The sequence below is a fragment of the Lissotriton vulgaris genome, chromosome 5 (assembly GCF_964263255.1).
Source record: "Lissotriton vulgaris chromosome 5, aLisVul1.2, whole genome shotgun sequence".
NCBI classification, from domain to species: Eukaryota; Metazoa; Chordata; class Amphibia; order Caudata; family Salamandridae; genus Lissotriton; species Lissotriton vulgaris.
The window spans coordinates 1,914,402,208-1,914,428,627 of NC_141693.1; the positions used below are offsets into that span (position 1 = coordinate 1,914,402,208).

At 44.4% G+C, this 26,420-nt stretch overlaps 1 protein-coding gene across 2 annotated transcripts in view; it reads left to right on the top strand.

The window, feature by feature from the left end:
• LOC147717709 (E3 ubiquitin-protein ligase TRIM39-like) overlaps positions 1-26,420 on the top strand; it is a 141,163-nt gene that overhangs the window by 5,176 nt on the left and 109,567 nt on the right. For both annotated transcript variants that reach the window (XM_086924493.1, XM_086924492.1), the window contains exon 2: positions 9,996-10,091. In XM_086924493.1, the coding sequence (XP_086780619.1) occupies positions 9,996-10,091 (96 nt within the window). The remainder of the gene's footprint in view (positions 1-9,995; positions 10,092-26,420) is intronic.

Genomic DNA, 26,420 nt, shown 5'->3' on the forward strand with positions numbered 1-26,420 from the left:
CTTTCATCTTCTTAGCCTTTTATGTTTTGTTACTTCTGTCCTTTTAACTTGATTTGTCATTTTCTTTTTTGATTCCTCCTCACCTTCTTTGCTTGTTCTTCCTTACTTTTCATCCCTAGTTCCTTATTTCCTTTCTTCGTATTCTCCCATATCTCCTTATTTAAAATTACTTCCTCTAAATTTCTCTTTTCATTGTTTACTTTTTTAACCCTCTTATTTATTTCATTTGCTACCTCATATTTCTTCGGCTCCTTCTGTGAACATTACACTGTCTAAACTAAAGAAACAGTAGGTTTAATATTGCTGGGCAAAAGTAAGTGATGCCCATTGGTCTAACGGTCTCGAGTTTCAAAATGCATTACATTTTGAGAGGAGGACAGGTCAGACAGAGTCTTAGGTCCAGCCCTGGTGAAGCTTTAGTCACGGGCTTTGCATTTAATGCCTTTGTGGACTGAAAGCGTGATCTGGGCTGCTGTGTTGTGTTTATTTTCTATAGCACCGCACCAGTTTGCTCTAAGTGCTTTGCCCACGGGGGTGAGGGCTCCATCGCCAGTCAATCGCCAGCAGCAGTCCTCCCCTGCTGCTTCACACCCTCATGCCGCTCTCCCCGCTCCGCCCCCTCCCTTGCCCGCCGTGTCGCATTTCTCATCCCCCCTCCCCACAGCAATGCCCTCAGCCGGCCGTACTTTCACTTTGACGGCCGCTGGCCGTCTCTCGTGTTTCTCCTTGTTTCGCTCTGTCCCTCATAGATATATGCATAATAATTATCCGATCGATTATAATAAAGCTAACAACCGTTACTTATTTTAACTTTATGTAGTTTATAACTGCTTCCCTAGTTTAATGCTGCCAAGGAAAGCAATTTGGTTAAATGATTATTTTGATCTGCGGCTCTTCATTTGGGAACTGAATTAAGTGTACCTGATTTTTAAGCCCCTTGTAGATCTAAATGTGAGAATAGCAGCAGACCTCACATTTATGGGAACGTTTTTGTTGCACTTTGCATTTCGAGACAGCTTTAGCTTGTCCGATTTCCTCAGTGAGGATTTTAACACTGTTTTTAGTTCTGGTCACCCCTGACCTTGGACATTTAATCCACTTTTGCGCACAATGTTCCCAACCAACCTTCTGTTGGCATGCTTCCAAGTAGAAGTGCTGATGCAGCGACCCATAAAAACGTCTCTTAGCCCCTTTCGAATAACCTTAGTTGCCTGCTGGGGTTCTCCATGCCCTTCTTTGAATCCGGCTGGGAGTCTGTCCGATCTTGCTCTGAGGCTTGCTATTAGCTCAGACGGCTATCAACTTCAAACAAAATATACAATCTAGGAATTCCATCGTCTGAGCGATAGAGGGACAGCACTGCATGATATTTTGGCTTATGAGGAAAAAGTAAGCAATTCAGGTGTGGGCCAAACGTGCTCAACAATAATGACAGGAGCCTGCGCGCTGTTTAACTATCGGCATTACACTTACCACAGTGAGAAGAGTCGGTGTCAGACAAGGTAATATTTTCATGTTGGAAATTGGCTTTTGAAATAATCGAAGTTCATATGTCTGTTGTTCTAAACCACAAGTACTAGCTGTGTGACGGGTTGGAACGCCGCATCCACCACCACCACCGCATCCACCATCATCACATCCATCACCACCACATCCACCACCACATCCACCACCACATCCACCTCCACATCCACCATGACATCCACAGCCACATCCACCACCACCACATCCACCACCACCGCATCCACCACCACCACCACCGCATCCACCACCACCACCACCCCATCCACCACCGCATCCACCACATCCACCACCACCGCAACCACCACCACCACCCCATCCACCACCACCACCACAACCACCATGACATCAACCACCATCACATCCACCACCACCAAATCCACCACCACATCCACCACCACCACATCCACCACCACTTCACCACCGCATCCACCACCACCACCGCATCCACCATCACCGCATCCACCACCACCGCATCCACCACCACATCCACCATCAACACCACATCCACCACCACATCCACCAACACATCCACCATCACCTCCACCATGACATCCACCACCACATCCACCACCACCACATCCACCACCACCACCACACCCACCACCACCGCACCCACCACCACCACACCCACCACCACTACATCCACCACCACATCCACTACAACCACCACCCCATCCACCACTACCACCACCACCGCATCCACCACCACCGCCGCATCCACCACATCCACCACCACATCCACCACCACATCCACCATCACCACCACATCCACCATCAAATCCACCACCACATCCACCATGACATCCACCGCCACATCCACCACCACATCCACCACATCCACCGCATCCACCACCACATCCACCACCACATCCACCACTTCCACCACCACTTCCACCACTTCCACCACCACCACCACATCCACCACCACCACATCCACCACCACCACATCCACCACCACATCCACCACCACCACATCCACCACCACATCCACCACCACATCCACCACCTCATCCACCACCTCATCCACCACCGCATCCACCACCACCGCATCCACCACCACCACCACACCCACCACCACTACATCCAACACCACATCCAGTACAACCACCACCCCATCCACCACTACCACCACCACCGCATCCACCACCACCGCATCCACCACCACATCCACCATCAACACCACATCCACCATCACATCCACCACCACATCCACCACCACCACCACATCCACCACCACCACCACATCCACCATCACCTCCACATCCACCATGACATCCACCGCATCCACCACCACCGCATCCACCACCACCGCATCCACCACCACCGCATCCACCACCACCGCATCCACTACAACCACCACTACCACCACCACCGCATCCACCGCATCCACCACATCCACCACCACCACATCCACCATCACCATCACATCCACCATCAAATCCACCACCACCACCACATCCACCACCACATCCACCATCACATCCACCATGACATCCACCACCACCAAATCCACCACCGCATCCACCACCACCACATCCACTACAACCACCACCCCATCCACCACTACCACCACCACCGCATCCACCACATCCACCACCACCACATCCACCACCACATCCACCATCACCATCACATCCACTATCACATCCACCACCACATCCACCACCACATCCACCATCACATCCACCATGACATCCACCACCACCAAATCCACCACCACATCCACCACCACTTCACCACCGCATCCACCACCACCACATCCACCACCACCACCACATCCACCGCATCCACCACCACATCCACCACTTCCACTGCATTCACCACCACCACATCCACCACCACCACATCCACCACCACGGCATCCACCACCACGGCATCCACCACCACCTCATCCACCACCTCATCCACCAACACATCCACCACAACCACCACATCCACAACCACCACATCCACAACCACCACATCCACCACCACCACATCCACCACATCACCACCACATCCACCATCACCACCACATCCACCACCACATCCACCACATCCACCACATCCACCATCACATCCATCACCTTCACATCCACCATGACATCCACCACCACATACACCACTTCCACCACATCCACCACCACCACCACAACCACATCCACCACCACAACCACATCCACCACCACCACCACATCCACCACCACCTCATCCACCACCTCATCCACCACCGCATCCACCACCACCGCATCCACCACCACGACATCCACCACCGCATCCACCACCGCATCCACCACACCCACCACCATCACTTCCACCACCACTTTCACCACATCCACCACATCAACACCACATTGACCACCTCCACCACCACATCCACCACCACCACCACATCCACCACCACCCCCACATCCACCCCCACATCCACCACCATCACCACCACATCCACCACCACCACCACATCCACCACCACATCCACCACCACCACATCCACATCCCCCAGATCCACCACCATCACATCTACATGTGTGTGGCTCTGTGTGTGTAGGTGCAAATGCAATGTTCTTGGATTGTCGTCACAATAAAATACACTGAACATAATCTTCACAAAAGTTATTTACAAACGTTTAAGCTATTGCCATTATAAATTACAATAACTTTTATTTAAGTATAAATTATTTACAAAATTAAAAGCCATTGTTATTTGTAATATCAATACATCTAAGTCACGTAAATACAACACACATTGCATTACAAATGCTATAGGTGTCACATTTGCAAAAGTTAAAACTATTGACATTGTAACTGACAAAGCTATTAATTTTGCTACTTTCAAAACCAACACATAAATAAAAAAAGTGTCATTTACAATACCAATAGCTCAAACTTTCCTAATGCGAGACCTATTGCATTTCCAATGCTTGTTTCAGGATCGGTTCTCCTGGTACATTCCCAGCAGGAACCTCAGATCGAGCTCCGCACGAATGGTCATGGTCCCAAGAATTAGCAGAGCAAAATGTGGCGGAAGAATGCTCGTGTACTGTGGAGGGAAGCTATGGAATTCCCTGCCTCTTGCACTTAGCTCACAATTCATCTTGCAGCAATTAAAACTCCATCAAACAGTTGAACACCTGGCTATTTTCACAAAAAGTCACTGAGCGATGCCAAAGGTATCCCCTTAGGTTGATGGCTGTCTTGGTTTTGATCCGTCTAGCGCTAAGATACCTCCGGGTATTGTACGCTCTATAAAATTATTTCATTCATTTATTCATGCTGGGGCTGGGGCTGGGGCTGGTAAAGGGGGAATGTGCCTGGCAAAATATTTGTTCATAATTTGTCACTATTCATGGGCCATCTTCAGCTCCTCCTGTACCATCTGTATTCACCCTGGGTTTGTATTCAGGAACTGGGGACTTGGTGGTCGTAGGTGGCTTAATGTTCAGAGCATCTGACTTTGGAACTAGTGAACCACGCTCTCCTCAACCTCGTTCCACTCAATGTGGTACAGCAGGTCACACAACCAACACCCTCCAAACGTCAACACTCTTCTAAACCTCACCAACAATCTAGGACTATCCACTCATACACCTGGATTTGCCCAACCACTTAGCCAACCCTATCCCCTTGCCCAGCATCCTACCACAAACCAAGGTCAAAGACTTCTCTTTAGACAACTTAATGATTGAACCCATCTTTCAACCCCATCATCTCCACATCTGACACCATATACCCTTCTAAACAGTTTTAACACATTTTTGGAAACTTGTAAAAATCCACACCCCAAATAAAACATGCAAGTGCATGCCAAAGCTTTCAGCACCCTGGTACTCTAAAGTCCTTGCTGACAGTAAATGATACATCCACAGATAGGAAAGATAATGGAAGGAAAACAGAACTCCTGATGACCTCATGACACTGAAGACCCTCCACATCACACTTAAAACACTTCATCACATCAGTCAAAGCAAAGTATTTTACCAACACGACCAATAAACCCACTAACTGAAGCAGAACACTTTTCAAGACAGTGAAGCACTGCACCAACCTCCTGCTGAATCAACCTATTCCTCACTCCAGGTAAAAGTGCAACCTTTTCTTCAGTGGAAAAATGCAAAAGATCCAAGCGACCATTAAAAAAAACATGCTTGCTTCATCTCTGAAGCCCACCCCTTCCTTTACAATTCTAAAATGATCATCCTTCAAAGCTCATCTCTTTCAGATCTCACCAACATACTCAACTCGCCTGTTCTCACGAAGAAGATTCTTTACACTGGCCCTTCAGCAAAGCTCTCTAGGGAGGCTTTCTCACCCCAACTCTCGATTTGTTAATCCCTCCCTCACTCGAGGCATCTTCACAGAAGCTCCCAAGACAGGTCAGATGATCCCACTCCTAAAGAAGCTTATATTAAACCCTGATGACCACGCCAACTACTTGCCCATCACTCACCTACCATTCATTGGTAACATCATTGTAAAAAAGTCAGGATCACATTAATGCTAATCATCTGCTGCATAAATCCCTTTCTGGCTTCAGGTGACACTGCAGCACGGACACCGCTACCTAGCACATCGTACACGTTACCCTCCTGACCATGGATGAAGGTGAGCCCACAGTTTAATATTGCTGGACCTTTCATCTGCCTTCGACACAGTTGACCTTCCCATCCTCATGTGCACCCTGGAGTTCAGAATCTGATGTACTGCCAGTGTCCTCCAATGGTTCTCCTCCCACCTTTCCAACACTTGTTTGTTCATATGGGCACCCCCAGGTCCGAAAAGATCATTGTCACATATAGAGTCCCCCATAGTTCCATGATGTCCCGTAATCTTCAACCTCTTCATGGAGCTGTTTGGTGCTTTATTCACATATAACCGCATCACGATTCACCAATATGCTGATGATACACAGCTGTAGTTGAAAGACTCCTCTTCTTCAGACACCCAACTCCTCAGACACCGCCTGCCATTCATCCAGTTACAGATATCCAGCTCCTCCATGAAGCTTTTGTTCCCCAAAAACCACAAATAAGAAACATTACAAACCTTGCTTGATTCCTTGAACTACCTCTGAACCCCAACTTTCACTGTGACTATCAATGCCAACCTCACCCTCAAGAAAAACATTTTAAAAAACAAAGGAGGTCTGGTACCAGCTATCTCTTCTAAATAAAATTAGGCCATTTACTCCAGAAAACAACATCAGAAGTGCTCTCCAAGCCTTTGTACTCGTGCGTCAGGATGTTAGTAATGCCCTACTCCATGACCTCCCAGCCTTCATACTGGCACCAATTGAGGGTACCCTACACGCTGTAACACATGCTTGAAGTAACATGATCACATCACCCCCATTGTGATGAAATTCCATTGCTTCCTCTTACTGGCCCGCACGATCTTCAGAACCATTTGCATCAATTACAAAGCCTCCCTTCTCATCTTGCAGACAAGCTCACCATCTCCGGTGGTCCATTGCACTCCTGCAGCAGGATACCATCAGACTAAGAAGTGTAAAAAAGGAAAAAAAAAACAAGGACACAGGCCTTTTTCATTTATGCTCTCAGTATTGGGAACTCTACCCCAATATCTATCACTTCCTCTTCCATGTTGCTCCAATTCAGAAAACACTTTAAGCAACACTTCTGTAAAGGACACTACAAATTAGTGCATTAACCATCCACTACCCAGTTTCCTCTCCTATCACTCGCTGACTTTATGCTTGTCTGTGATCCTGTAGAGCTCTCTCTGCTAGGTTTGTGCTATTGAAATATCACATACATACCTACACAGATATATACAGACATGCATACATACCTGCAAACATACATAAGAAAATGGCATTGCACTACCCAGAAGCAAATGGAAGGGTTGAAAGAGTGAACAATGTGGTAAAAGAAGGATTGCAATTGGCAAAAGGCAATGGGAGAGATTGGGTAGAGTTATAGAAGAGAATGGATGCTGGAAAAATGCCACCAAAGTTGAAAAGTGGGTAAAGAGAAAGTAAGATTTGATAATGAAAGGAACATTTTTACTAGAAGAAATCAAAAGGGATTACAAAAAATAAGTATAGGGGATGTAATGAAGATATGCATAGGTTCAAAATGAGAAAAGGCCTAAGGGCCATTTGTATCAAGCCGTTTTTGAATCGCAAAGGCTGACATTCACAGAATTTCGGCCTTTGCGACTCGCAAACGGCCGTTTTGCACGTTTTGGAATGTATGAAACATTCCCAAAATAAGGAATTGCAAACTTGTGCGATTCCTTATTTTTCCATAGCATTTAGGGAATCGCAAATTTGCGATTCCTTAAATGCTATGTATGTAGCAATTTTAGCTTGCAAATTTTGTTTAAGAATTCGCAAATTACCACCAACTTTCAGTTGATGGTAACTTGCGAATTCTTCCAGAAATGCACAGATTGGCATTTTTAAAGGTGGCATATGATGCACACACATTCCCACAGGGCATGTATGTGCGCCATATGCACACACATGTTCTTTTCAGGGGTGCAGCAGGGTGTCTTTGAGACACCCCTGCACCCTTGCAATAATTCTCAAATTGCGATTAGCAAATTGCGAATTCGCAATTTGAGAATTATTTTGCATTCATTCCTATGGGCCTCCTGGCCCATAGGAATGCATTGGAAATTATTCCTTAATTGCGAATTCGCAAAATGCGAATTCGCAAATAAGGAAGCTTAAGGAATCGCAAATAAAAAGTGATTTTGTTCATACATACCATTTTGCATTTCCTAAATAGCGATTCCTTAAAATTCGCTATTTAGGAAATGCAAAATAGTTTGATGATACATATGGCCCTAAGTTCTGTAACCCATTAAAGTGATAAAGTTGGTCACTTAATGCAGATACAATACAGGATTCACATGTATACATTTTGAGTGGAGTTGTTAAAGCGAGTGACAAAGTTATGGAAAATCAGTAAAGAGCTAGATTAAGGAATAACAAAATAACTGAGAAAGAGGACAGAGAGAAACCTAAGAAGCATGCAGGCCGTGTGGTGAATTAAATGTACAAGGAAGACGCAGGAGACAAATGTTCATTGTTATCTGTAAATAGGAATGTAGTTTGCCTTCTAGAATATGTTTTGGAAAATAGTAGGCTCCTATTTCGCTTCTTGGAAAAGTTTAGACTTGGCCAAACCTGTAAAATCCTCAAAGAGGGAAGTGTGTGGTATCCTTGAAGCTGTAATGTATGTAGCTGAACATTCCATAGAGTGTGGAGATGGAGATCCAGGATAAGATGCGTATCCAGAGAGTGAGTGAGCAGTTAAGGAGCAACCTGGTGGATGAGCTTCATACTGAAGTATACCGTTTGGGAATAAAGGCATGGCCTCCTTTATCAATCTATTTGTTAATTTTTTTAAAGATAAATCCTCTTCAATTTAATTAATATTTTTGGTGAGTATGTTTCTTGAGTGCTTCTTGCTGTATCTGGTAGTTGTACAGCAGAAACAGAGCTAAAAGCACAATGTACAGTGTGAAAAGTGTAGATGCCTTCAACTTGATTGGTAAAAAACGGAGTTTGGTCCTGGGACAGAGGGTCAACTGGACCTTATAATATTGAAAAACAAAAACAATGCTGGCCCTCAGGGTAATTTTACCTCACTATTTATGAGAATACAAACAAGGGAAAACCTATTGTTTGTATGGGTTATTTTATTTAAACCCTTTTATCAATTTTTGATCATTTTGAAAAACGATAAGAATGCCACATTGACAGAGCCCTGAAGAGAATCTGAGATTGTTTCCAGATTCGAAACGCGTCGGCAAAACGGCAAATAGGCATCTTTGATCTAGCAAAGCCTTAAGTTATTTGTCAACCTTAACCGATTGAAGAGTTCTAATTTAATTTATTGTTGCCTTTTTCTGTTTTTTGACCCTGGTGGGGCGTTCTAATGATTTGAATTTTCGCAAAGATTGATTATTTGTGATGATAAAATTGTTGTTTCCTCTTGTAAAAGAAGCTTGTATATAACTGTGGATTCATCTGTATATATGTTTGTTATTGATTGTTGTATGAGATTCGCATGTATGATAGTTGTAAATTGTGTAAATGTCTGTAATTAGTGTTTTTTCTCACCCTTAAAAATGTTTTTCAAAATGATCAAAAATTGATAAAAGGGTTTAAATAAAATAACCCATACAAACAATAGGTTTTCCCTTGTTTGTATTCTCATAAATAGTGAGGTAAAATTACCCTGAGGGCCAGCATTGTTTTTGTTTTTCAACTTGATTGGAGCGTCACATTCATATAACGGCGATGTGCACCTTTGAAGCCTAAAGAAGAGCGTGTCTAAGCAGAAACTTGACATAATGACCTAAGAGTACATTGTGGACTGTATTTATCTCAATGAATGCCGTCTGTGGCATCATAGGGCAGCTACAAAGATGAAATATTCATGCTTGCTTGGAGAAATTTAGCTAAATATTATTATGCAGAATAGATGTTGGATAAGATTAACACATGGACTGTTTTTCAGAAAACACTTCATGGTCACGTGGAACGACTGAAAAAGGAGCTGGAGAGCCTGCAGATCTGGGCAGCCGAAGAAAGCAGGACCGCTTCCAAGGTGGAGGTGAGAGGTTTCCTGACTATATTTGTAGATAGATGAGAGCGGGGGAGGGGCTCTGATTTAAATAAAGCTGAGAGACAAGGCAGTACTTCTGACTGTCAGAATTGGAGATAGGAGATATGGTGGGAATTCATGACAGACCTTGTGGTAGGAGAGATAAGTGCTCACCAGACCGGGGCAGAGAAAGACCTGAAAATACAAAAAGAGCAGGGAAACATACACTTTCAATTAGATGGTAAGCCAAGGCTGATGGTGTTGTGTAGTTCCCACTAATCCATAGGATCTGTGCATTTGTGGACAAGATAAACTTTGGGTGAGGTACCTAGACTGATTCCAGGCAGCCCGCAATATAGGTTGGTATAGAGACCAGCTGGCTCACAGTGGCACCATAAGCCACCTAACCCAAACCGGGAGTGAATGGTGTCTTGCAACCACTGAACATGACAACCCTGATTCCCCAGGTAACCGATCTAGAACCCTTTCGCTCAGGCGCTCGTGCTCTCTTGTTCTCAGAGAAATACACAAATAATACACAAGGGGACGTTCTTCTATATATTTATTGAAGTAAAGTTATTCTTGTATAGAATACATGTGCTGCTATAAGCAGTAGACAGAAGCATAGAAAGGTGATTACAAGCACCAGAATAGTAAATAGCAGATACAGTTCTACCATGGTGCTAAGAACAGTGTCTATATGCAGGCATATAAAACAAGGTAGTAATAAGGCGAACTCCTACTATGCAATCTCCACTCTTTGTGCGTCTAGTGTGTATGTTGGTGTATAGCCAAGAATCCCCCCCATAGGATGATCAAACCCCATTAACGAGCAAGGAAGAATGAAGGACCCTGTCTTGGTCACAAACTGGAAACCCCTTACAGAGATGTTAGGCAGCTGCTTGGTGAAGCCTCAGTAGGCAGGAACCCCTCGATGTCAGCAGAAGTGTCTCCTCTGGCTAACCCCCGGAAATGGTACTTTATTTAGAATGAAAAACATCCGTGTGATGTATATGCAGATTAGCATTTATGTGGATATGCTGATGGTCCTATCCGCCCCGTGGTTGAAGATGGAACGCCATTTGAACAGCGTGCATAAAGGCCTCGTGCTTACTGTTCAAGGCATCATGATAATGTTGTGTGAAGCCAGATGTATAAGAAAACAGTTTCAGAGGAACTAATACAACATTGTCACACACGCAAATTTATGCAAAAGGTTACCATAAATGTTATTGTGCAGAGAGAAGACAATGTAAGAAAAATGTGCAGCATTGCTACTTGGGCCTAACTCGAGCACATAACAATGGAAATGACCATTTCGACTGCATGGAGAAGACCATCACTTTGTTGTTCAGTGCCACGATTCTACCAATCTGGTTAATGTAACTGACTTTCAACTAGTCAATTGCCTGGAAGTAAAACAAGTCTCGTAGGGCAGCCACCAGAACCGCTAAGTCGGTCCAAGAGGAGGGACAACAGACTGTAGAAGCAAACAAGCATTGGCGAAACCAATTGATCGCATCTATATGAGAGCTATTGGCTTTTCCAATGTCTTTTGACCTCTTTGTACAGAAGTGTGGCTACTTTTCTACATGGCTAAAAGTTGGTGGTGTGACATAGAGAAGAGTGGCATAGAACAGAGTGAAGTAGAGTAGTATAGCGTGACATTGTGTAGAATGGAGAGGAGTTGAGTGGAGTGGCGTAGGATGGAGTGGTGGACGAAAAAGTGGATTAGAGTTGAGTGGTGTAACATTGGGTAGAGTGGTGTTCAGAAAAGTAGAGCGGCATAGAGTGTGGTAGCGTAGTGTGGAGTGGCATGAAGTAGGGTGGCGTAAAGTAGAATGGCATAGAGTATAGCGGCATAGAGTGGATTGGGTGGAGAAGACCGGCATAGAGTACAGTGATGTATAGCAGAGCAGTGTAGATTAGAGGGGAGCACAGTGGCGTAGAGTAGTGTGCCATAGACAAGTGGAAATCTGAATTTAATCGCAACAGTACAATGTAATGGCACCAGAGCACAGTGCGTATTGCCAGCACTTGCTTCTCCTCCAGTTGTACAAGTGTTATTGTTTTTTATGTGTCCCTCTTTCACCGGCTGCATGTTATATAAAGCCTTTGGTTGTAATTAACTGTGGTGACTAAAGCAAGAAACATTCAGCTCTAAGGTGTCTTTGTTGTCAAAGGGGCAATAACTGGGAAAGCAGAAACATTGGTCTGGGGAACAGGGAGGCCTTTCATTAAAGGCAATTGCTACAAATAAAACTGAACATGAGGCTTTTATATACAACAAAGAGCCACTAGTGTCAATTTATTATGACTGCAGTTTCTCTAGTCTGATAATTCATAGCAACGTGACGTCATTTTGTCATCCACTTACCATCTTAACGGTCTGTAGTGTTCAACATTGCAATGTACTTAAAGGCCATGGCTCAAAACTACTAAAAAGACAGGCAGCGAGTGGAAGGACACTGGCCAGTAGCCATTGGCCAGTGACCTGAAGCTGTACTTGGTCCAAGCTCCGTGCCACTGCGTGGACAGGCAAAGCAGAGGAACAAGACGTGTAAAGTAGATGTGCTAACCACTCAGAAGCATGTAAATTAGAGTGAAGTTGGAATCAACCAATGGTAAGTTCAGGTAATCATTGGGTGGATTCTAAGCCCATTTTTAAGATATTATTTTTTTAATACAAGAGATTTCACAAGCAGACAAAACCTACAAATAGAGCATTGTTTACAGTTTATATGTGAGAGAGGAGGCAGTAACACCACATATCTGACTTGTGGGTAATGACCTTCAGAAACATTGTGTTATGTTAGGTGAAAAGTGCAGCCCTAAAAAGAGTGCACAATTCCGAACATTTTTTTTGCTACCACAGAACAGCACTGACCATCGCAAAAGGAAGAACCAGATTCGAGTCTCGCCTCAGCATCCCGTGATCCTGGGCAAATCACTTAATCTCTCATACTACAAAAAAGTAATGTGAACTGTGCTCTTGTAAGGAGCTCCAATAACTTCAGGTCAGGTTGTTACGTTGAAGAATCCACAGATAAACGTAGAGAAGTTGAAGTTAGGTTTATTTCCATATAATAGTAAACTCCACCCGATGCGCGATGTTTCCATCTAGAGGCAAACCTCAACGGTGACTGACCACACGTTGAAGGCAACCACCGAGCGGACACATCGCGCGTGGATGCATAATCAAATAATAATACAATGCATGCGACCACATCGCGCGTGGATGCATAATCAAAAGATAGCATGCTGAATGCGTGCACATCGCGCGACGAGCACGAGTAATTAAGCAACCACTACACCACCTTCCCCCTTATAACAATAAATAGAAAAACAAAAGAAATATAAAAACTAATTTACATCAGAAAGAACCAACAAACTTCAATATCTGACAAAATCATCGAACTTTCTAGGTGCTCTGATGGTTCGGCCATGAGAAGAAATGACCTGTGAAGAGGAAGCATTGGGAGAATTAACACAAATATTGGCAGGTTGAACATGTGTATCAACACTTCCGTTCACATTAACAGGAGTATTTAACCAATGGCTCCAATCAAGATCCTCAACAGGTTCATTCCTCTTGTTTCTAATGATGTTCGCTTGATGATGAGAAACTTTTCCAAGATGACGTTTGTTCCACCAACCCTTACCATCGATGATAGCAGCACCCTTACTAACTTTAAGAACCCTTAAGGGTTGAAAGAACTTAGACTCTCCTTTTTTAACCTTGACAGGCTTTTTGATCAAAAGCCAGTCATCTATGGAAATATCAATAGGAGTAGCATTACACTTTGGATCAAAACTCTTTCTCATATGTATTTGTTTGGTATCCACTCTTTTGCGAATAGCGCCCAGATCCATTTCCTTGTCCCCGGATAAATTCTGAAGCCAGGAAGGAAACAAAATAGAATGAGAACCTCTGTTCCTCAACAAAGTAAAAGGAGAGACTCCTGTAGTACAGTGTGGAGAAGTGTTGTAATGCCATACCTTCTCTCTAATGAAATTAATCACATTCATTCCACAAGACAACGCTGTTTGAATGCCCTCCTTAATCACTTTATTCCCTCTTTCTACTAAACCATTAGAAGATGGGGAATATAAAGCAACTTTAAGTTGTTTAATGTCCAGATCACTAAGAAACTTCCCCATCTTATCAGAAACAAAATGAGTGCCATTGTCGCTAACAAGCATCTTAGGGGCACCCTCTACATCTCGCCCCGGTCTTAATCAACCCTCTCCTCTCCATTTGCAACTCTTCCTTGGCCCTTGGTCTGTTCCCTTCAGTTTGGAAACAAGCTAGGCTGCTCCCCATTTTAAAGAAACCAGATGCGGATCCCTCCCAACTCAGTAATTATCGCCCTATATCTCTTCTGCCTAAACCTGCCAAGATCCTAGAGAAAGTGGTCCAGAAACAATTGGCCCTGCACCTAGAATCTAACCAGCTGCTGCACGATTCCCAGTCCGGATTTAGAACCGGATACAGCACTGAGACTGCGCTGCTGGAGGTATCTGAGACAATCCAGGAATCAGTGGACAGGGGCGAGGAGGCCATGCTGGTCCTCCTCGACATGTCCGCTGCATTCGATACTGTGTCACACAACATACTTGTGACTCGTCTACAGCAGTTGGGGATTGGTGGCACGGCCCTGGCATGGATTAAATCTTTCCTCTCAGGGAGATCTCAAAGGGTACTTCTTCGTCCCTTTGAATCAGAGGATAAACCCCTTCTGTGCGGTGTGCCTCAGGGCTCGGCCTTGAGCCCCCTTTTGTTTAACGTGTACCTAGGCCCGCTTGCCAGGGTAGTTGAGTCCTGGGGGGTCAGGGGGGTCTCTTACGCTGATGATACTCAGCTTGTCTTTTCCTTTAGAGACCACTCTGACTCCCATTTTTCCAACTTTCGCAACTGCCTTGGCAACATCTGCGCATGGATGGCTTCTAATCATTTGGCCCTGAATACGGACAAAATGGAGGTGCTTTTTTTTAGCCAGAAATCAGCCCCCCCGCCACCTTGTGGTGGCCTACTGTTTTGAATCCCCCTCCCAGTCCTCTACAGTCGGCCCGCAATCTCGGCTTCCTTTTTGACAACGCTATGTCCTGCAAAGCTCAGGTCATCAGAGTTACCGCGGCCTGCTTTGGAAAGCTGCGCATGATTAGGAAGATCTTTCCCTATCTCCCCCAGACGTCCCACAAAACGATTGTCCATGCTCTCATTACGGCACATTTGGACTATGCCAACAGCTTGTACGTCGGTGCCCCCCTCTATCTCATTGACCGATTGCAAATTGTTCAGAATGCGGCAGCTAGACTTATTGGAAACATCCCTACCCGCAACTCGGTCACAGCTTACCGGAACGACCTACACTGGCTCCCCATCGCCCGTCGCATTCAATTCAAAATCTTGATCCTTGCTTTTCGGGCGATTCATGGAATTGGCCCGGCTTACCTGAGTAAAAGACTCAAATTATCTGTATCAGCAAGACATCTGAGATCTAACAGCCTCCGTCTATTGGTGGCTCCCAGATTTAGGCTTGCCAGGAGTGGCGGCAGAACGTTCGGAGTGACTGCGGCCAAGTAATGGAACAGCCTTCCTCTGGACCTTAGGTTCATTGAGTCAGAGCAAGTCTTCCGACGTAAACTAAAAACCTGGCTGTTTACCAAACTCTGATTAAGCGAGCCTGTGGCCCTCTGTAGCTTCAGGTTAGGATGGACTTGAACCTGGTAGCTCCCCTCCCGTGATTAACTTGTACTCTCAGCGCCGGGACACCCCCGTCGGGGGTAGCTGCGCGCTTTATAAGCTTCTTAAATAAATAATACATCAAAAATTCTTTTCAAAAATGAAATAGTAGAGTCGGAACCGGGCGTTTTAACAAATTCATGATACATCCACTTGGAATAATAATCAACCAATAAAATAACATATTTACACTCCTGGTCTAAAACAGAATAAGGACCTGAAAAATTAATACCGACTTTTTCCCACGCTACATGTGGAAATTCAGTTGGAGATAAAGGGACTTTCATTGTATGCCAAAGTTTATCAGAGACCAGGCATTCTGGACAAGAATCAATTAATTTCTTGACCTGTACATCCAAAGAGGGCCACCAGTAGTGTTCCTTAATTCTCATAATGGTTTTGGTAATCCCTAAATGACCTTTGTGAGCTTCACCTATGATCAAAGGCCGTAATTTGAATGGAGGAATACATTTGTCAACTCTGCGAACAATATTATTCTCAACCGAGAGCTCATCAGAAACCTGCGAAAACCTACGCTATTCACCCTCCAGACACCTAGGCTCCGGCCATCTAAGAGTCGAATAGTGGATAACCTTTTGAAGCACTGGATCACCCTCACATGCAAACTTCCAATCATTCTCAGATAAAACAGGGGTTAACTCACTAACAGCATCCACCATGGTGACACATTCAATATCTTCAGCAGAGATATCCTCATCATCATCCTTAATCATGGAAAGTCTCGAAAGGCAGTCGGCCCTAAAATTTTTACCACCACTAATGTGTTTGACCTCAAAATGAAACTCCTGTAACTTAGAAACCAACCTCATCAATCTAGCGGACATACATGAAGAATTGACCTTATTAAAAATATAGATAAGAGGCTTATGGTCGGTAACTAGCTCAAATTTTCGACCCCAAATATATGTTCTAAATTTCTGAACTGCCCATACAGAAGCTGACGCTTCCCTTTCAATGGTGCTATATCTAGTCTCAAACGTCTTAAGCGAACGCGAAGCAAAAGCCACTGCCTGTTCGTTGCTCCCTACTTTCTGAGTTAATACTGCACCCAAGCCAGTGATACTTGCATCAACTTTGATGACAGAAAGACAATCATCCCTGAAAGCGTGAAGAGTTTAGCAGATACAATCCATTTTTTAACATCACTAAAACGTTTATCTAATTCAGGAGACCAAGCGAAGCTGCAGCCTTTCCTCAATAAGCCGCAAAGGGGTTCAACTAATTGAGAATAAGCAGGAACAAATCTAGCATAGTACTCTGCCAGACCGAGATAAGATCTGAGAGAATCTTTGTCAGATGGAGGTTTGGCATCCTCTATGGCTCTAATCACCGAGAACTTTGGTTTAATCCCCTCACGAGATACGTATGACCCAAATAATCTAGCTCTTTAACAGAAAATTTACACTTGTCACCGCGTACAGTCATCTTTTTAGACATCAAAATGGTGAGAACACGTCTCAAAATTGTATTATGCTCTTCTAAAGACTTAGCATAAATCAAAATGTCATCCAGGTAAGCCTGAACTCCAACCACCTTACTGAAAAGGGAATCCATAAGCTTCTGGAAGACACTCCCAGCCAAAGCTAGACCAAAAGGAAGGCGTAAAAATTTAAACGCTCCGAACGGAGTGATAAAAGTAGTCAACTCCTGAAACTCTTTTGATAATGCGACCTGATGATAAGCCGACTTTAAGTCGATCAATGAGAACAGAGCCTAATTTCGCCGGTCTTTTTGCGAGCGACCACGATCGGAGCCACTCACTGTGAAGAATCAACTGGCTGAATGATTCCTTGCTCATACAATTCGTTTAAAGAACTTTCTAATTCTGCACGAACACTCAAAGGGACAGATCGAACCTTATGAGCTACAGGTTGAGCTCCAGGAACCAATCTTATCCTATGCTCAAAACCCTCTACACTGCCAACTTTGTTACTGAACACAGGTTTAAACTTCTCCTTAATCTGTTTTGCATCAAAAGATTGATCATCAGACATGCACTCCACACTTGACACAGGAAGATCCCCAACCTTAACTGGATTATCATCCCCAGGAACCAAATATAAACCCATGCGGGCAAGATCCTTCCAGCCAACTATATTTTTGCCTTTGCAGGGGTGTGGAAATTTGTCAAAAATCTACTTGGCCAATGGACAACATTTTACAGAAATCTACTTGTCCTGGGAAGATATCTTCTTGCCCCACCTATTCCATAAATCACTACGGTGGGTCTGCACGGCGAGAACCTGCACTGTAATCAGTGCAGCATACAATGCAACATTATGTCAAGCACAAGTCCAATTATGCAGTGCATGGTCATGCATCCTTAAATGCAACTGTTGTACTGGCAGGTTGTACAGTATGTGGGTGGATGTGTCGGTGTGCACTGCAGCCAATTATCAACCAGTATGAATGTGACAAAATTTCAATTGTAGAGAAGGAGTACCTAAAGACAGTCTATGCCAAGTTTACTTCAATTAACGTAGTCAATTACTAGTTTGCACTCTGTCGGAATATGAACCTGTTGGACAGAAGGGATTTCTTCATCCTAGGCCCAAGTCATAGCTGTCCAACTTCAAAAATACTCACATGTGAACATGATCTGATAAACGTTTGTGTGGATGGGAATACTGCACTTTTTGGTGGAGCTTATGAACTTTTCATGGGACAGCCAAAATTGCGTTGCAGGTGTGCTGTGGTTCACTGAGGTAGTATCCATAAGTACAAATACACAAGGGGCAGTACTGGACAGTTAAATCAATCTCTCCTTTTACATTCCTGGTCAGGTGAGGTGTGATTATACTACTGTGCGCTCACTGATAAATCGCCACATTCTTCTCCCACACAAGGAGTATATGCAGCACATGCATTAGCTACAGGGTTCTCTTGTGCACAGTAGTGGTATAGTAATGGGACCAGAAGAGTAAGCTCCACAAACATGAATAGATGCAGCTCCACAATAGATGTGCAAGTTTGTCTCACTTAGATTTGTGAAGTAGTCCCTTTTTCTTTAAAATCTGAATTCTCTGCCACTTGTCTCTCTCCTTCCAATGTCCCCAGCCCCCCACTGCCCACCCAGATGTGCCCGTTATCTTCTTTGAAAATCCTAATATTCTGTTGCCCGATGCAGACATACGAGTATTGGTAAGCCTGGTGCAATAAGGTTTTTTTCCAGAAGCTGAGCATTCTGAGGGTCTAAGGGATGATGCTTGGATATTTCGAAATGGGCACATGCATTAAAGAAGGCACAAAGGCAGGCACACAGGAAAAAGACTCCTTGTCAAATCACGTAGGGAAAGAAAAACAAGCCTTTATGTCTACGTAGGACGAATACTCGCACAGGTGGCAGTGTCACTTTTCCATGGATCTGGTATGGGCTCATTTTTACTGCTGACATACATAACTGTGCAACAAAAAGGCATCACTGCAGCGGTTGCATAACATTAAGGTGGGAATATTGTATAATTACATGCAGTTGTCAATAAAACGTGATTGTGAGACCTGCAAATGTAAATTCTGATTTTTCTGCTTTATATTGAACTCGGTTCTGCAATTATTGCCATTTTACATCGTTGCAAATGACAGATGGTCCCCCACAGGTGGCAGGTCCTATGTATGCGTGTGATTTATAACAGAATCACTCTAAAATGAGATACTACAGCTAAGACGTTTTCCTCGTAATTTGCCACATAATCATGCTGCCTAAACTGCATATTTTAACAAAAATGTTGATTCTAGCTCAAACAGATCAAAAGTTTCTAAAAATAGGGTAACCCATCCTGCCACACTGTACAAAGCCCGTCACAAGTTGTGACTGGTCACTTTAACATTGCTATTGATGTATTTGGGTGTTAATCTGAAAGTAATAAGGCAAGACATTTATACTGACAGAGTTAACCTTTACAGATGTAAAAAAATAATAATCCGATAAACAAAAATGTGCTGCCTTCTGCTATATAATTCACATTTTATGTGGCCACATAATTTAGTCAACCCTGCGCATAATTTAGACCTTCTCTGCTGCTTCATTACAGTGGCTCTGTTTATTTAGCACAAACTGCCAGAGCACTTTGCATGGTGGGGGGGGGGGGGGGGGGGGTGGTTTACAGTAGGTACAGCAGATGAGAAATGCAACCAAATAGGAGGTACAGGCTAACAGGAAGGAGCCCAAAATGTGAAGAATAACCGGTTTCTTGCCAAATTAAGCCTGTACAATTGATAACGACGTGAGGCTTTTCCTCTGCTGCAGTGGCAAGGTTGGAAAATAAAGTGGAGGCACTGATTAAGCAAGAAGCAGTGGAGGGAAGGTCAAGGGAATGGAATAAGGAAAGGCAAGAAAGACTGTGGGGGAGGGTATTAGGAACAGAGACGCCCAAGAAAAAATGTGACGTTGCGATGTTTGAGACACCGAGAGTGGCCCACGTTTCAGTGAGCTGTGTGAAATACGCTGCACACATAACATTGCCTGGAACGCGAAGATACTTTCTGCCTGCTTCATTATGTGGCCTTTCTTTTATTCAAATTTAGCTTTATTGTTTAACCCCGGGAAAAAGATGCAGTTTACAAAATGTTTCTGTTTACAGCGCACGCTTAATCTTGCATGGATGCCTTATCGTTAAGACTGCCAGTGTTAAAGTACAATTGTTAACTCCGTGCCCCCGAATGCAACCTCCTCCATAAAAGCAGACTGACAAAGTAAAGGCCAATGTCTCTAAAATAGTGAGACTCCATTCGTGGTGTTTTCACCCATTATTAACGCTGCACTGGTTGCATTGTAATAGGCGCCTCACTGATCAGCCGATAGCAGTGGAGAAGTTCCCGCCTTACTGTAAATTTTCATGCCGTACATTTGACCCTGCACCCACGCCCACTGATCTCAGTCCATTCCATGCAGTATAACAGTTAACATACATTTCTGCAAAACCCATTATTAGAGTGACTCGCCTGCTGGTGAAGCATTCACTGTGTCAGAAACAACGACTTTCCGATCCCGATTCCAGAAAGTGCCACGCAGCGCACCAACAATTAGTGGGCTGCCCTGGACGGATTAAAATGGATAGGGCAATCCGTGACGGAGAGACCACAAGGCCAACCTGTCCGCAGCACTGAGACCCAGACAGACGTAAAAGTGTTTCGTGTCTCGGCGCCCGCCCTTTCAAGTTCAGCAGCTCAGTTCCAAGAGCAGGTGGGCTGCACCAGTGTGGAACTCACGCTAGAACACTTACGTCTAGCGTAAGACTCCCCCAGCAAATCACCGACTAGATAGAGCCCAGTCATGGGCTTCCAGCCATTCAAAGGCTTTCTGACAGCATTTCAATTGCCTGTGAGCCCGAGAGCGCCCACAGCTCATTTCTTCTTTGCGATTTATTGTCTTCTTGTCCGTCGGACAAAATAGACAATATATCTTCTTGCCCCTCATAAAATTCTAGTTGGTTCGGGCGTCGGGCGATATGATTCCCCCACCCCTGCTTTGTCAGCAACATAAATTTTGGTAACAGTTTCTCTACCTAAACATTGTACTAAACCCTCAAAATACCCAATCATGTTGATGTCCTTTTCCTCAAAGGCTTTCGGGTTTACATCTGAACGCAACAATTCAACTTTTCTTTTAGATAAATCATAGAAGGTAGAATCTCTCAAAATAGTGAAAGGAGAACCAGAGTCCGCCATCACCTGTAAAGGAATGCCATCAATTATAGTAGAGCATAAAGGACCTTTTATGTCACTAACTTGACCATTATCATCTAATGTGACAACAATATTACTAAAAGAGTTGGCACAATCATCAATATCATCAGATTCTACATAGTTAACTGTAGGTGTTTTCTTCAAATTTCTACAAACACCTTAAAAATGGCCCATCTTTTTGCAAATGACACAACGTCTGTTAATAGCAGGACACCCTTGAAAGTTCCCAAAATGGTTCTTTGATCCACATCTGTAACAAAAATTAGATTGTTTCTTCTGAACAAATTTTAAATTTTTGTTTTTAACATTCACAGAACACACAGAACTGTCTTTGCATGAATCAGTAATGATAACTGATTTGACTCAACCTTTTGAAGCGTCGGCCATTACTTTACTTGTAATTGCAGAACGTTCAATGCTTCAAGAAAGGTCGATTACAAATTGTTTTTTTAAACGAGCCACTGCTTCAAGATATACATTCCAATGACGGTCACCACTTTGAGCAGAAGGAGGAATTGGAGGAATACTTTTAAAAATACGTTGAGCTGCTTGACCAAGACACCCAAAAAGGATTGCAAATTTGCGTTCAGAGGAAAAATCCATAGCATCTATAGCAGTAAGATGGTTTTCAAACAAAGCAAACCATTCTTTCCAAATTATTTCAGGGCTCCCAGGTTTACTCAAAAAAGGAGGGGGTTGAGTAATTTGCTGTAAATGTAAATTAGCCATAGTAAAATAAACAGTACAAAGTACCCTCTCTCAGCTAAAAACACCCCCTTTAAATGTGGTAATAAACACCAATACAAACAGTAAAGAATATTGAGTGACCAAAACAATAAAAATAATTAGTATGTGAAAATAAATTTAAAGATGAAAGAACAAATCTTCCCAAAACGAGTGTGATACTGAATTAAGGAAAGCGTGCGCGTCGCTGAAGCAACGCGCAGATAGTCACAATAAATAAATTCTCATTTGCAGTGTTAACGAGCTGGAATTATAAAAATTGAATGAGGAAAAGCGTGCGCGTCGCTGTAGTAACGCGCTGATAGTTACCATAAATGAATTCCCAAAGCGTGTGCGTCGCTGTGGAAATGCGCTAAAAATAAGGAAATCCATAAAGCGTGCGTGTCGCTGAGACGACGCACCGATGACAGATTCAATTTCAAAATTTAGTAGGCATTGAAATGAGAAAGCATGTGCGTCGCTGTAACAACGCACTGATGTCCATCAAATTGACATCTCAAATGCTTGTGACGCCCACAAAACTTCCGTGAAGAACAGGGACCAATAGTAATTGGATATCCAACGGGCAAATTACAGCTGAGTCACAGGCAGAAAGCAGACTAGTAGACAATCTCAGTCTTAGTCTTTTCTGGCCAATCCTCACGCTTGTGAGATAAAGCAGTCTTTTATGGCCAATCCTCACGCTTGTGAGATAAAGCAGTCCTTTATGGCCAATCCTCACGCTTGTGAGATAAAGTTTTAAGCCAATCACGCATATTGAAGAAAGATATTCGACATACCTTGTTCCTCGATGAAAACCGCTGAAAGTCTCACCGGAATATTTCACGGAGTGAAACCTGGTCAGGTACGTCTTTAATTACACATCAAGGATTTGATGAAAAATTCTTGCGTGGGTTTGGGTGAAGTTTAAATCCCGATCGTCGCCAAATGTTACGTTGAAGAATCCACAGGTAAACGTAGAGAAGTTAAAGTTAGGTTTATTTCCATTTATTAGTAAACACCACCCGATGCGCGATGCTTCCATCCAGATGATTCAGAAAAGGGGGTGGTGATGAACAGAGTGTCTGAATTAAGCAGACCACTCTTACCCAGTCCAAAGATCAGGGCTTGATCCATCACCGTTTTTTAGCTCACTGCACCATCCCAGCTCAGAACCTGGCTACATGCAAATTAGTCTGTTCCTGTCCCAGTGCATGATGGGAACAGGGCAAACCAAACTACCAAGCCAATTCTTATACTGGGAAGGAAACAAGCTTCCGGGGACCGGTTTCTGGCATTTCAGCCGTCGTCGGCCTGGCTTGCTTGAATCCTGATGGTGCAATGAGCAAGGGACTCACATCTGAGTATACCCTTCCACGCTTATGGTGGACAAAATGATTCAGAAAAGGGGGTGGTGATGAACAGAGTGTCTGAATTAAGCAGACCACTCTTACCCAGTCCAAAGATCAGGGCTTGATCCATCACCGTTTTTTAGCTCACTGCACCATCCCAGCTCAGAACCTGGCTACATGCAAATTAGTCTGTTCCTGTCCCAGTGCATGATGGGAACAAGGCAAACCAAACTACCAAGCAAATTCTTATACTGGGAAGGAAACAAGCTTCCGGGGACCGGTTTCTGGCATTTTAGCCGTCGTCGGCCTGGCTTGCTTGAATCCTGATGGTGCAATGAGCAAGGGACTCACATCTGAGTATACCCTTCCACGCTTATGGTGGACAAAATGATTCAGAAAAGGGGGTGGTGATGAACAGAGTGTCTGAATTAAGCAGACCACTCTTACCCAGTCCAAGATCAGGGCTTGATCCATCGCCGTTTTTTAGCTCACTGCACCATCCCAGCTCAGAACCTGGCTACATGCAAATTAGTCTGTTCCTGTCCCAGTGCATGATGGGAACAGGGCAAACCAAACTACCAAGCAAATTCTTATACTGGGAAGGAAACAAGCTTCCGGGGACCGGTTTCTGGCATTTCAGCGGTCGTCGGCCCGGCTTGCTTGAATCCTGATGGTGCAATGAGCAAGGGACTCACATCTGAGTATACCCTTCCACGCTTATGGTGGACAAAATGAATCAGAAAAGGGGGTGGTGATGAACAGAGTGTCTGAATTAAGCAGACCACTCTTACCCAGTCCAAAGATCAGGGCTTGATCCATCACCGTTTTTTAGCTCACTGCACCATCCCAGCTCAGAACCTGGCTACATGCAAATTAGTCTGTTCCTGTCCCAGTGCATGATGGGAACAGGGCAAACCAAACTACGAAGCCAATTCTTATACTGGGAAGGAAACAAGCTTCCGGGGACCGGTTTCTGGCATTTCAGCCGTCGTCGGCCCGGCTTGCTTGAATCCTGATGGTGCAATGAGCAAGGGACTCACATCTGAGTATACCCTTCCACGCTTATGGTGGACAAAATGATTCAGAAAAGGGGGTGGTGATGAACAGAGTGTCTGAATTAAGCAGACCACTCTTACCCAGTCCAAAGATCAGGGCTTGATCCATCACCGTTTTTTAGCTCACTGCACCATCCCAGCTCAGAACCTGGTTACATGCAAATTAGTCTGTTCCTGTCCCAGTGCATGATGGGAACAGGGCAAACCAAACTACCAAGCCAATTCTTATACTGGGAAGGAAACAAGCTTCCGGGGACCGGTTTCTGGCATTTCAGCGGTCGTCGGCCCGGCTTGCTTGAATCCTGATGGTGCAATGAGCAAGGGACTCACATCTGAGTATACCCTTCCACGCTTATGGTGGACAAAATGATTCAGAAAAGGGGGTGGTGATGAACAGAGTGTCTGAATTAAGCAGACCACACTTACCCAGTCCAAAGATCAGGGCTTGATCCATCACCGTTTTTTAGCTCACTGCACCATCCCAGCTCAGAACCTGGCTACATGCAAATTAGTCTGTTCCTGTCCCAGTGCATGATGGGAACAGGGCAAACCAAACTACCAAACCAATTCTTATTCTGGGAAGGAAACAAGCTTCCAGGGACCGGTTTCTGGCATTTCAGCCGTCGTCGGCCCGACTTGCTTGAATCCTGATGGTGCAATGAGCAAGGGACTCACATCTGAGTATACCCTTCCACGCTTATGGTGGACAAAATGATTCAGAAAAGTGGGTGGTGATGAACAGAGTGTCTGAATTAAGCAGACCACTCTTACCCAGTCCAAAGATCAGGGCTTGATCCATCACCGTTTTTTAGCTCACTGCACCATCCCAGCTCAGAACCTGGCTACATGCAAATTAGTCTGTTCCTGTCCCAGTGCATGATGGGAACAGGGCAAACCAAACTACCAAGCCAATTCTTATACTGGGAAGGAAACAAGCTTCCGGGGACCGGTTTCTGGCATTTCAGCCGTCGTCGGCCCGGCTTGCTTGAATCCTGATGGTGCAATGAGCAAGGGACTCACATCTGAGTATACCCTTCCACGCTTATGGTGGACAAAATGATTCAGAAAAGGGGGTGGTGATGAACAGAGTGTCTGAATTAAGCAGACCACTCTTACCCAGTCCAAAGATCAGGGCTTGATCCATCACCGTTTTTTAGCTCACTGCACCATCCCAGCTCAGAACCTGGCTAGATGCAAATTAGTCTGTTCCTGTCCCAGTGCATGATGAGAACAGGGCAAACCAAACTACCAAGCCAATTCTTATACTGGGAAGGAAACAAGCTTCCGGGGACCGGTTTCTGGCATTTCAGCCGTCGTCGGCCCGGCTTGCTTGAATCCTGATGGTGCAATGAGCAAGGGACTTACATCTGAGTATACCCTTCCACGCTTATGGTGGACAAAATGATTCAGAAAAGGGGGTGGTGATGAACAGAGTGTCTGAATTAAGCAGACCACTCTTACCCAGTCCAAAGATCAGGGCTTGATCCATTACCGTTTTTTAGCTCACTGCACCATCCCAGCTCAGAACCTGGCTACATGCAAATTAGTCTGTTCCTGTCCCAGTGCATGATGGGAACAGGGCAAACCAAACTACCAAGCCAATTCTTATACTGGGAAGGAAACAAGCTTCCGGGGACCGGTTTCTGGCATTTCATCCGTCGTCGGCCCGGCTTGCTTGAATCCTGATGGTGCAATGAGCAAGGGACTCACATCTGAGTATACCCTTCCACGCTTATGGTGGACAAAATGATTCAGA